This window comes from Neopelma chrysocephalum, unplaced genomic scaffold (assembly GCF_003984885.1).
Source record: "Neopelma chrysocephalum unplaced genomic scaffold, ASM398488v2 Primary Assembly neopelma1_101, whole genome shotgun sequence".
NCBI classification, from domain to species: domain Eukaryota; kingdom Metazoa; phylum Chordata; class Aves; order Passeriformes; family Pipridae; genus Neopelma; species Neopelma chrysocephalum.
In genome coordinates this window covers 2,865,966-2,877,497 of record NW_020897764.1, presented here as the reverse complement: position 1 = coordinate 2,877,497, position 11,532 = coordinate 2,865,966, and the positions used below count along the sequence as shown (strand labels likewise).

Here is an 11,532-nt window from a genome sequence, read left to right as displayed (position 1 = left end):
CCAAACCACATTCCCATGTGTTTTACCTGCCCTGGGGTATCTATGCCTGTTAGTCTACAACTGATTCTTGCCATTCTTTGGTGGGTAGTTTTTCTACAAGGTGAGAAGGGGACAAACTGTCTGGTGTCACTCCATGGACTATTCCATTGGACATCTGGCTACTCCATTACCTTTTTCCCAGCCTCAAGGCTCCCCCCTCTACCCTCTTAGGGCTTCCCCCTCCTTTCCCCACCCAGCATTTACATAGCAGCTGCAAATGGCCTTTTGTCTTGCCTAATTTTAAACTTCTACAAACGAAGGGATATCATGACCTTGTGCTCGTGGCAATTTGCAAAAGGGAGACGAAAGAAGAGGCTACAATACATTCGTGTGGCACACACTTGTCTTCGTGGCTATCAGCAATAAAGTGTCAGGAAGAGGCAAAAACATCCTGCCAAGCTGTTCCAGCAAAAGGTTTTGCCTCCTGGCATTCTGGGTTTGCAGGAAGGAGCCATCCCCTGAGCAGTGGGTGCTGGGATAACTGCGCTGGAGCCGGGCCTGGTTGGGACGTTGGGTTGGGTTCGCTGAGCAAATGCCTGCACTTCTTCCCTGCAGCTCCTAAGAGGGCGAGGGTTGGTCCCAGAGTCACTGGATGCTGGATGGCCCCTGCGGTCTCAGAAGAGTCCACACTGTTTCTTCTCGTTCTGCTGCTTCCATTTGGGCATCTGGTAGAACTCCTCCTTGGACTTCCCAAAGATATCGTGGAAATCGGCATCGGAGAGATAGAACTGCAGCGGGAGGAGAGAGCAAGGAGAGGTCAGCTTTGGCTTTTGTAGAGGCTGGGACACCTCCATAGGCTGCATCCCTTCCTCACTGTGACAGTGGTGACCTCTGACTCCAGGCCAGCAGCTACTGTCCAGCTGCCTGTCCTTGTGCTGGGAAGTAGAACATCCCAGCAACTGTTCCTCATCCCACTTCCCAAAGCACCAGGGGAATAAAAGCCCACCAGCCCAAAGGGATGCTCTGGTTTTGAGGATTTAGCATGCTGTGGCTGGAATTCAGTCCCTGCTAATCATTCTGTGGCCAGGACAATTTATAGTCCATCAGAGAAGTTCTGCTGGCCAAAGTTTTGGGTGGTTTCTTAGCAAGTGATTCACAGTGAAAGCATCTCCCTCTCACTAAGTTCCCTCCCCTCAAATATTCCATTGGAAATGTTCACTCCATTGCTGGAAAGACAGATGGGTTGCAGACAGCAGGGTCATCAGGAATACCAAGAAAGACCCTGTGGGAAGGGAGACTGAGTTTTTTCCTGGCATTTTGGGCAGAAGAAAGAGCTCATGTACAGCCCAGTTGTAGATTGTGTCTCTGGCTGTGGGTGTTGGCCTTTGCCAGATCTGTTGGGCAAGATATGGGTCAAATATGGGTTGCAGGGAGTAGAGGGAATCAGCCCTGTGTCTCTCCCATCAGCTTGCTTGGACCCAGCTACAGACATTGCCAAAATCCTTGGGCTGATTGGAAATCTGAGATGTATCATTTCTCCCGAAATTGCAAATTGCTGAGATGCAAGGTTTCTGACAAAATAAAAAAAAAATAAAAAAAAAAGAAAGAAGAGGAAAAATATCCCTTCTGGAAGGAGTTTCAAATGAAAACATTCACCTGCAGCCCAAGCAAAATGCAAATCCTGGTTTCGTTCTCAGCTGTGTCAGCTTGTCCCACAGGAATTCTACTTTAGATTCCTCCAAGGACAGAGCAAAACAACCCTACCAGAAGAAGGCATTTTATATTTTTTTTTTTTTTAGAAATTGCTATTTATTTTTGGGCCATAAAAAATAGAATTACTTCATTTTAGGGTAAAACCACCACAAGGTGTCCCTGTCCACGGCAAGGAGGTTGGAACTAGGGAATCTTTAAGGTCCCTTCCAACCCAGGCCATTCTGTGATCCTGTGAATTTCCTCTCATGTGAAGCTCCTCCTTTTGACGAGACCTGTGTGTCCAGCCAGTATCTCCTTGAGTCTGAAGCAGCATTTTTTATTCTAAAGTACTACTACACTTATCCAACGAGTAAACTCCAGGTTAAGCAACAAAGGCATCAAACCAGCAATGCTGTCACCTCTTTTCTAGTGGGATCCACGCCCTCTGGAAGTTCATCCACCGTCCTGTTCATCAGCACCTCTCGGGAATAAACTCCTTCACCATTGGGCATCAGGGAAGGGCTGCTGTTGCTGTTGTAGTTGCTGCTGTTGCTGTAGCTGTTGCTGTCACTGTGGTTGAAGTGGGATTTATACTCCGAGGAAGCATTTGGATTGCTTGAACCAGCCAAGTTGGTCACGCTGAGGGTCCTCTTGTTCAGGCTGATGTTGTTAAGGTCCTGCCAAATGGAGGAAAACATGTCAAGATGATGCTCTGGTAGAGCAAGTTGGGGATTATCCCAGGATATCTCTCTCCATTGGGGTTGTGGGGGACTATTTCTGGCACAGACTACCTGTAGCTCCAAAGCAGCGAGGAGAAAGGCCCAACTAAAGCATTAGTCCAGCACCTCCACAAATGCTACACCTTGATGTTAGGACTGCTAAAAGCACACACTAATGAGAGCTCTTAGAAATAGCTGAGGATACTTACAGCAGTCTCATTCTTCTCAAGATAACATCAGGGGAAGGTACATGTGGGAGGACAGAAGGTGAGATTAGATGTCTACCATGCCTAAAACCTCTAAATCACCTGCATAACCCTCCCTGAGGGGCCATCTCTCCTCATCCAAACCTGCCACTTCCTTCCAGCCTTCATCCTGACCCTGCCCAGGGCAGAACTGACCCGTGTGACAATTGCATTTGGGACTGCTGGGACCTCATTTCCTCTGTGCTTTGGAGGATACCCCACAGGGCTGTGTCCTTCTTGACCAGGGGACCCTTACCCGGTGTCTCAGGGGCTCCACCACTGCCAACTACTCACACAACACTTCACTGCCCACTCTTACAGCTGCACACACCTGTATTTGTTCTGCATTCAAGCAGCTGGGCAATGTCCTGCTCACAGATGCCTCTGGACAGGTCTGGAAAAGGCCCAGGAGGCCTGGGTGTATTTATGGGTTATTTATCACATCTCCATCTGCTTCCCACAGAGGTGCACAGCTCTGATCCTGGCAGCTCGAGATCCCCACCCCTGCTCTGACCCTGATGTCCTCTCCTTCGTGAGAGCAGGCTGGGGGACGTGGTGGTGCTCCAGGTGTTCCCAACACAACTCACCACTTTCATCTCGGATATAGCCGACACGTCTCCCAAGCTGTTCTTCATCTCCTCATAGGACTTGCCATCCTGAAGGGAAAGAGAGTTGTAAGAGGCATGGGCTGCATTTAGCCCACCCTCCTGGTCTCTAAAAGGGTCAGGAGATGATGAATTTTAAAGTCCAGAGGTGCTCACTGAGGTGGCAGCTCTGCAAACCTCAGCCCCTGGATTCAGGAGACTATGTCAGAGCCTGAGCTTTCCCTTGAAAACAAAGAAACAAACAGACTGTAGCCTTTGCAGCTGTACAATAACAGGTGAAAACAGGAAATTTAAAAGGGTTTAGAGAGCAGAGGGCAAATGAAGAGAAATCATATTTATGGCTGGGTTTAAATCTCTTACATCTTAAATGAATCTTGCAATGCATGAAAATTAGGGATCAAATGTTATTCCTTTTTTCCCCTTCCTTGAATCATTTATCTAAATCAAAGGATTTTTCAAAGCCTTGATCCCTGACTTTTTATAATTCGGTGCCATGTATTATGAGCTACCTGTTATTTACTGGAAAAAAAAAAAAGAAAGGAATATACTGGATATATTGGCAAAGCTCATGACTGTGTTTTCCTAAGCAGCCAGGAGATGTCAGTTCTTAACAGAATCATCCAACAAAGTTTCCCAACAAGAACAAACAACATGAACACATGGACTGCAGAGAAAACAGATTTAGACCCAAAACTGAGCAATGAACATACACCAGATGTTTCTGGGATGTCAACAGTTTGGATGACTTGTCTGTAGTTGCTGAATCTGCCTACAGGGGATATTTTTAGAGGCACATATTTTATGAGCTGTATCCTTGTTTTTCAGCAGTTCCTCAGAAAAAAAAGAACACCAAAAAACCAAATCCACAAGTTTTGACCTTTGTTCTAAGCATCAACATTGTTTTAAGGGTCATTGCTCTGGGAGTTGCTGTCTTATCTGTGCAGATCCAGCTGTCAAGACAGGCTCTCTACTCCCACTAAGAAAGAAGATGCAAACCCAGATGCAGGAAATAAAATATCCCTGTAGGAGTTTTCCTGCAGTATGAAGTCCTGGGGGCCTCCACGCCGTCCCAGTGCATCGCTCCTTCCTCTCACCAACCAGGGTCCTGGTGGGGCTTTAAGCACAGACCACATGAGCAAATCCCTGCTCCACATTATGCTCCTAAAATTATTTGAAGCCCATGTGTTCGAAAGAGGAGAGAAAGGACTTTTTCTTTTAATTCCCAGGCATCTCCTGGGGCAGGTTGCCATTTCTATGTAGCAAAGAGCTGGTATTTGTACATCAGGGTTTGAGAGGAAGGCTCGTGTGTAGGGACCAAGGGTGACCTTGCTCAGGAGCTCCTGGGCTCTGATGGGCATTCCACAAACCTGAACATGAGACCTGTCTGCTCACATCTTTCATTTCACCACAGTTTGCCCTTAAAGGTGGGTCATAAATTTCACTCTGTGGCTGCATTTTGAAAAATGAACATTTTTTCCCCAATTTTCTTTATGATGGCGAGGGGGGGGAGCTTCTGTCTTCACTCTGAACTTAATTTTAATACTCACAGCCCCGACCCCTTTTTGGCCGAAATCACAAAGACGATTTGGAACATGATCTTTTTTTAAATAAAAATGTGAACATTGCGAATTCAAGCACATATATCTGAAAAAGCCTCAGTTTCACCAAACCGGTACTTTTTGCTGGTGAAGGGGCAGGTGAAGCCACTCAGGAACCAGGAACCTGCTGCTCAGGCACCAGGAACTCTTGTCTCTGCCCATGGTGGGGGGGGCTTGGAACTAGGTGAGCTTTAAGATCCTTTCCAACCCAAGCCATTCCATGACTCTGTGAAGCTCAGGACGTGTCCTAGTGAGGTTTCACTCCCTGTATCATAACATTCACTGAGAACAATGCCCTTAGAGCACTGCTGAGCCCGTGTGCACGTGCACCACAGGGCTCTTCCAGCAACTTACGCTCCATTTGTAGGGGTCCCAAGCGTTGAACCACCCTGTGAAGTTGAGGGGTTCGTAGCCCTGCTTCACCAGGATTATGGGGGTTGCCAAGTCTCTCCCTGCCGGATGGGTCTTGAGATACTCCTTAGCCGAGGCAATGGCCTCCTTCCTCTCGTATTCGTTGGAGGCTTTGCCGACCCAAAGGAAAATCTGCAAGGAGAGAAGGTGCTGGAGCTCAGTGAGTCCTTGGGACCTGTGCAGACAGGGCTGTTTGTTCTCCCCTGCCAAAGGCAGCAGAGATAAGATTGGAAACGTGCTTTCCCGATAGTCCCTTGTGACTTTGATCCCAGATTTACTCCCAGCCAAGAAAGATTTTGCTTCTGAGACAGGCACAAAGCATAAATATTTCAGGTAACAGCTCTGGCGTGTTTCAAGGTAGCTGAACCCTGTCCTTGCATGGATCCACTTCAGAAAGCAAACTCCTGGAGACAGTTTTCCATAGCCTAAAGCAAGGCATCACCACTGGTGCTGGGAAGTGAGAGGGAGTGTTTTTGGGTGCCACCTCCTTGTATAAGCTGGAAAAGACGGGAGCAGGTCCAGCTCTTCTCACCTTGGAGGAGGGCATGGACCAGGTGTCTCAGTTTTCACTTTTCTGAAAGAGGTCTGGCAATGCTGCCTCCCTCACCTGTGCTGTCCCTGGGTGAGAAGGACTGGATGTGCATCCAAGCACCATGAAGGGTTTGGAGATGGGACAGAAGGCATATCGCCCTTGTTTTCACACTGAGTGATGGATTCAAACCAATTAAAGCCATAATCTGTTTGAAAATACATCTGGGGAGAAGGGGAGGGGGACCTGTGCTGACCTCTTCCCATGTGTCCAGCAGCATGACATCATCTTCATCCAGGTCCTCCTGGCAGAAGCCCACCACCTCCGTCATGATGAACCGGCCCGTCTGGTTGGAGCACTCGAAGAGGCGAGGCTGGTAGTGTGTGATCTGCTCTTGGAACCTTCCTCACGCACGGCAGGGGAAGAAAAACCGAGAGAGACAGAAATTTTTCCCTCATGGCCTCCTGCAGGGCCCTGATGCCACTTGGCGTGGCCTTGGAAGGAGGGGTGGAACATTGCAACAGCCATCTGAGGCCCTGAAAGTCAGGTCCCAAGGGGATTCTTGGACCATTTTAATGATTTTTAAAGGTAACTGTTTCTCCACCCAAAGAAGGCAAAAGCAGAGCCCTTCTCTCATTGTGGAGATGAACCTGATGTCAGGTGAAACCCACATCAGACCACCTGGTTGCAAAGGAACCCATCACCTGCCCAGAAGGCTGGAGAAATCCAGGTTGTTCAGAGGCAGGCTTTAGTCTCATGAATCTTCTGGGGCTGCCCATAAAGCTAATGATGGCTGGAAACGGAGCATGTGGTTCCTGTAGCCCTTATGATGCGATACGGGGTGGGTTTACTGTGGGGAGAGGAGGATGTAGCACACCCTTGTCTGCATGGTTTGGATCTACAGCTCCTACTACACAGAAGGCCTGAACCAAAATCAAAGGAAAAGTCATCTCAGTGTGGTTTCTGACCAAGCTTTTGGTGATATTCTGACCTTGTGCTCCCTTTAGTGAGGACACAGTATCAAAGTACCTCACTTTCCTGCCAAGTTTTGATCCCTGGCTTAATGTTCCCTGGCCAGGCCCAGAGGAACAAGCAGGTCACCATTACCTCTTTTCGCTGGCATAAGGTGCTTTGCCTCCCAGAGCTTCCCAGAACTCTGCTGGCTCTTGTCCTTCCAAAATGGTGTGCTTGTCCCGTCTGGAAACGATGTCAGCTACCATCTTTGCCATCTCCCGCTCATCTCCGCTGCATCCCTGTGTGCAGAATGTAAGATTGAGGTGGAATTAGGGTCAGGCTGGCAAAACTTATCTGTGGGGAAAACTCTGGAGAGTTTTAGACCTTCTTGAAAGCTTTTGAGCTGGTCACTCAGAACCCATTTCTAGTCCTTGAAGGGACATTCAGTGCAGCCTAGAGCAAAAGTCACAAAATGCCAAAATGCTTTGTGTTGGAAAGTACCTTAAAGATCATCTTGTTCCCACCCCCTGCCATGAGCAGGGACACCTTTCACTAGATCATGTTGCTCATATCCCCCTCCAACCAGGCCTTGAACACCTCCAGGGATGGGGCAGCCACAACTGCTCTGAGCAACCCTTCTGCTTCAGTTCGATCCACCACCTCATCCTGAAAGATGTGACTAAAACAGGATAAATGAACATCCTGGCTTATTTCTTACAGTTGGAAAATCTGGGGTGATTTATTCATCTGAAAGCTGTATGAACATCTAAATTGAGGTGAGGTGAACTGCTACCTAGGTTGTTTTTGTAGAGAAGGTTGTGTTCCTGCTGATCCTCCACAGATGGAGCCTCTAGAGCCTCCTGGGTGCATCTTTCTCACAGAATCACAGAATCACTAAGGTCAGAAAAGACCTCCAAGATCATTAAGTCCAACCATCAACCCCAAACCACCGTGTTCACCACTAAACCATGTTCTTTACATGCCACATCCATATATTTTTTGAATACTTCCAGGGATGGTAACTCCACCACTTCCCCGTCAACCCCTTTTGTGAAGAAGTTTCTCATAATATCTAATCTAAACCTTCCCTGACGCAACTCAAGGAGGCCATTTCTCCAATCCTTGGGCCACCTGCCCAAGGGTTCACCTCCACAACTCAGTGGAGGGAGGAGACTCAAGCCCCACATCAGCAATTTCGGATTTCCTTCAGCCACCTCCCCTGGTGTCTCTGCAGCCTCACCTTCCCACACCACAGGTAGCAGACTTGGCTGGTGGTCAGCAGGAAGACATCGTTGGAGTTGAGGGAGGAGGCTCTGGCTGGCACCTCTGTGGCCTTTGTGTTCACCTCATCCGTGCCCCTCACCTGGAAGAGGCGGATCGCTGGCTCGGGAGCGCTCTTCTGAGCCCGGCTGGTGCCGCCCTGCAGGGGAACAGAGGGAAGGATGGTGCTGGGAAGTGAGGAGGACACACAGATCCATGGTGCCACTGATTTGATGAAGGCTTTTGTGCTCACAGCCTTTCCCCACTGCTGCAATGATGGACCCTGCTCCTGTGAGGAAATCCAAACACCTTCTGGTCCCAGGTCAGAATGAAACCCACATGGCAAAACTTCCACATTTCTCCCTGATTACGGAGCCTTGATCAGCTCCCATCAAGATGCTAAAACTCCACGTGAGCAGATCTTAGTGTCTGTAAAGCATTTGCCATGCAGAGTGGGCAAGGCAGCTGGACTCTGATTTCCAGCTGTGCTCAGCTTAGCTCAACACCCACCATGGAAGCTGTACGGTGAGACCAGCACTGAGAGCTGAGGTAATCCCCCTCTTCCACAGCCACCTGCAGTCTCCCCACCACAGATGTCAGCAGCCACAGCAGCTAGTGTAGTGGGTTGATAGTTAATGCAATGTAATTCACTGAGGGACAATTTGAATTGTCAAATCATGACTGTAGGATATTTTGGAGGACCCTCTCTGGATGGCACTCTCTGTAAATCACAGGGTGATTGCCTTATTCTAACTCTGCAGAGTATTTTGGGGTAGAGTTGGAAAGAACAACACACATCAGTGCTGGAGCTCAGGGGTGGACAGTGGAGTCTGGGTCAGCCCAGGACTGTGTTCACACAAACGGTGTTCACACTACTCGGGAAGTACTAGGAATGTTCCACCGTTCCATCTGCCACCCTGTGCAGACCTGGCAAGCTCCTTTCCTGAGCATCAGCCCATTTTTTTCTGGATTATTTCCACTGCAGCTCCCAAGCCATCGCTGGTGCTTCCCTTGCCCTCACTCACAAAGCCACGTTACCTCGTAGATGACCAGCTTGCCCTTGAAGATGGCCAGGAAGTGTCTGGGCTCCTTGCCCATCGTCACCCGCACCTGCACGGCCTCGTCCCCATATTTCTTGTCCAGCTCGATGGCATTGAGGGCACAGGCAGTGATTTCATCCACGGAGGCGTGGCGGCCCTGGGGAACAGAGAGGTGACACGTGGGATTGGAGGTGACACAAAGGAACATCTTGCCAGTTCCAAGCGTGGAATGTCAGAGTTAAAACCTCCAGATATTTAAATTTCCCTCGCATTCTGGTTTTGCAGACTTTAGCATCCCGTTTTTCAAGTTTCTTTCTGCATTCCAGGGGAGGGAAATTAATATTTTAAAAAGGAAAGTAGAGATGTTCATATACCCACAAAACTGCAGGAACTGAGGCTTTAAGGGAGAGGTGGATTCCAAAGTTTGACCTGAGCATTGTAAGCCCCTAATCCTTCACTCTGACTTTGCAGGCTCTCAGCTTGATGCCAGCCTAGGATCAGTGTCCATGCTGCCTACAAAGCACAGCTTGGGATATTTGAAATGGACGACTGATAAGCAAAGGGTACCTGAATTCTTCTGGATGTTTGGCTTGGGATTTTTCTGTGCAACTGCTTCCTTCAGCTTTAGGCTCCTATAGCAGACACAGGACAGTCCCTTCTGCTCTGGTCTGACCTACCTGCCACATGTAGAGGACATAGTGGGGCCTGCCTGATCTCAGGTAGGTGTACAGGACCAGGTAGCAATCGCCCCCGTAGAACTGCCCGTATGTCTTGGGATTTACTGGCTGCATTTCCAAGTCCTCAATCCTCCACACCTGGTGAAAGAAACATCTTGGTGAGCAACAGCAGGGTCAAGGTGAAGACAGTGCACAGCCCTGTTGCTAACAGACTCCTGAAGCTTCAGGCTATTCCCTCCCACTGGTCACCAAAGAGATCAGTGCCTGCCCTTCCCCTTCCCCTTGTGAGGAAGCTGTAGACTGCCATGAGGTCTATCCTTAGTTTTCCCTTTTCTAGGCCAAGTGATGTTTGGTAACACACTGATCATTGCACCCTCTGTCAGAAAAAGGAGCTCTCTCACCTCGATCTCTCCGGAGGCGTCATCGACCATCCTCTGCTCAGCAGCCAGCTCTGGCCTGGCATGGAGCTGAGTGGTGTCAAACTTCACCTGCTCCACCTTGGCTGTGTGCACCAGCAGAACAAAAACAAGAACCCAGTGAATGCACAATAACAGATAAACCCTCCACATCACTCTCACACACAACTGTTATACGTGCAAGAAAAAACTGGTCCAGGGTGGCAAGAAGCCAGCGGTATAAACCAGCTTTGATTTTTGAATATGCAAGAGCTCACATACTTCAGTGCTGAACTGTTATAGGCTGAAATGGCCATATAGTGTGTTCCAGTGATGACTGGCTGGCAAAAAATATCAGTTGTCTCCTGACTGAAAATTGATAATTGTTCTCCAAAACTATAAATATTTTCCTCCTTTCAAAACGTTGGTTTCAGAAATAAAATGCCTACATTCCTCCAGCTTGTGATAAAAGAGACAGAGTATTTATGGACAGCACAGAAAGAAACAGAGGTGGAGAGAAAAGAGAGAACTTGCAAGGGAAAAAGATTTGTGGCTCTCAAGCTGTTATTGATGGAGACGTTCAGCATGGCTGTCATCTTCCCATCACTCATCAATAAGTTCCTTCTCTTTGGTATTGTTTGCTCTCTGGGGTTAATGCATTGTAATATTCACTTCAGCAGTGTGATAAATACATCGTTTACACCCCGTGTAAATACAGCATCAATCCACTGACGTCAGGAGAGTCTTGGATAGATGCCAGTGTAAATTAAATCAGAATGTTGTTCAGCAGTTCCTTACCAGGGTCAGCATTAGCCCTTCACAACTAAAACGGGGAAGTCCTGCAAGTGTGACATTTTGCACACGATTTTTCAGAGGGGAGTGACTGTCTCCCAACATTTACACTTAGAATAAGTGGCAGGTTGGCTCATACAAGAAGCCTCAGCAGCTCTGAATGTCAGTTGATGAATCCTTTGCAGCTACTGCAGAAGATGGAAGACACGAGGCACGAGAAGAATGTGCACCAGATTTTCAAGATACTGAAGGCAGGAGACGGTGTGAATGATGTTCCCTCAGCTGCCGCTTAGCACAGGTAGGAAAGACAAATGCAGGACTAACGTGCTCACCAATTTTTCCAGTAGTGTAGACTTTTCCCAGTCCCTGTGTTTCGTTCTTTTCCGTCCACCTCTGGAAGAGCTGTTTGAACATGGCTGACTCCGCCCCATCATTGATCACTTCCACATTGGTGGATGAAGGATAGCCTTTGGCTTGGATAAAACCCTGGTGGGGTTGAGAAAAGTCATCAGTGGGGACACAGCGAGATTTTTACAGACATGAGAAGAGGGATGTGGACCTGAACCAGCCTGAAGAGGGAATGGCCCTCACTGAACACAGTGGCTTGACCAAGGGCAGGATTCGCCCCAAAACTTG

At 48.4% G+C, this 11,532-nt stretch overlaps 1 protein-coding gene across 1 annotated transcript in view; it reads right to left on the bottom strand.

Moving 5' to 3' along the window:
• The window catches only part of VILL (villin like), a 36,699-nt gene continuing 25,167 nt past the window's right edge, over positions 1–11,532 (bottom strand). Inside the window, exons 10-20 of the mRNA XM_027695467.1 lie at positions 11,229–11,382; positions 10,111–10,211; positions 9,710–9,847; positions 9,031–9,189; positions 7,973–8,152; positions 6,886–7,031; positions 6,035–6,179; positions 5,193–5,381; positions 3,223–3,291; positions 2,091–2,348; positions 1–767 (exon numbers count right to left, since the gene is read on the bottom strand). Of these exons, the coding sequence (XP_027551268.1) occupies positions 654–767; positions 2,091–2,348; positions 3,223–3,291; positions 5,193–5,381; positions 6,035–6,179; positions 6,886–7,031; positions 7,973–8,152; positions 9,031–9,189; positions 9,710–9,847; positions 10,111–10,211; positions 11,229–11,382 (1,653 nt within the window). The 3' untranslated portion in view covers positions 1–653. The remainder of the gene's footprint in view (positions 768–2,090; positions 2,349–3,222; positions 3,292–5,192; positions 5,382–6,034; positions 6,180–6,885; positions 7,032–7,972; positions 8,153–9,030; positions 9,190–9,709; positions 9,848–10,110; positions 10,212–11,228; positions 11,383–11,532) is intronic.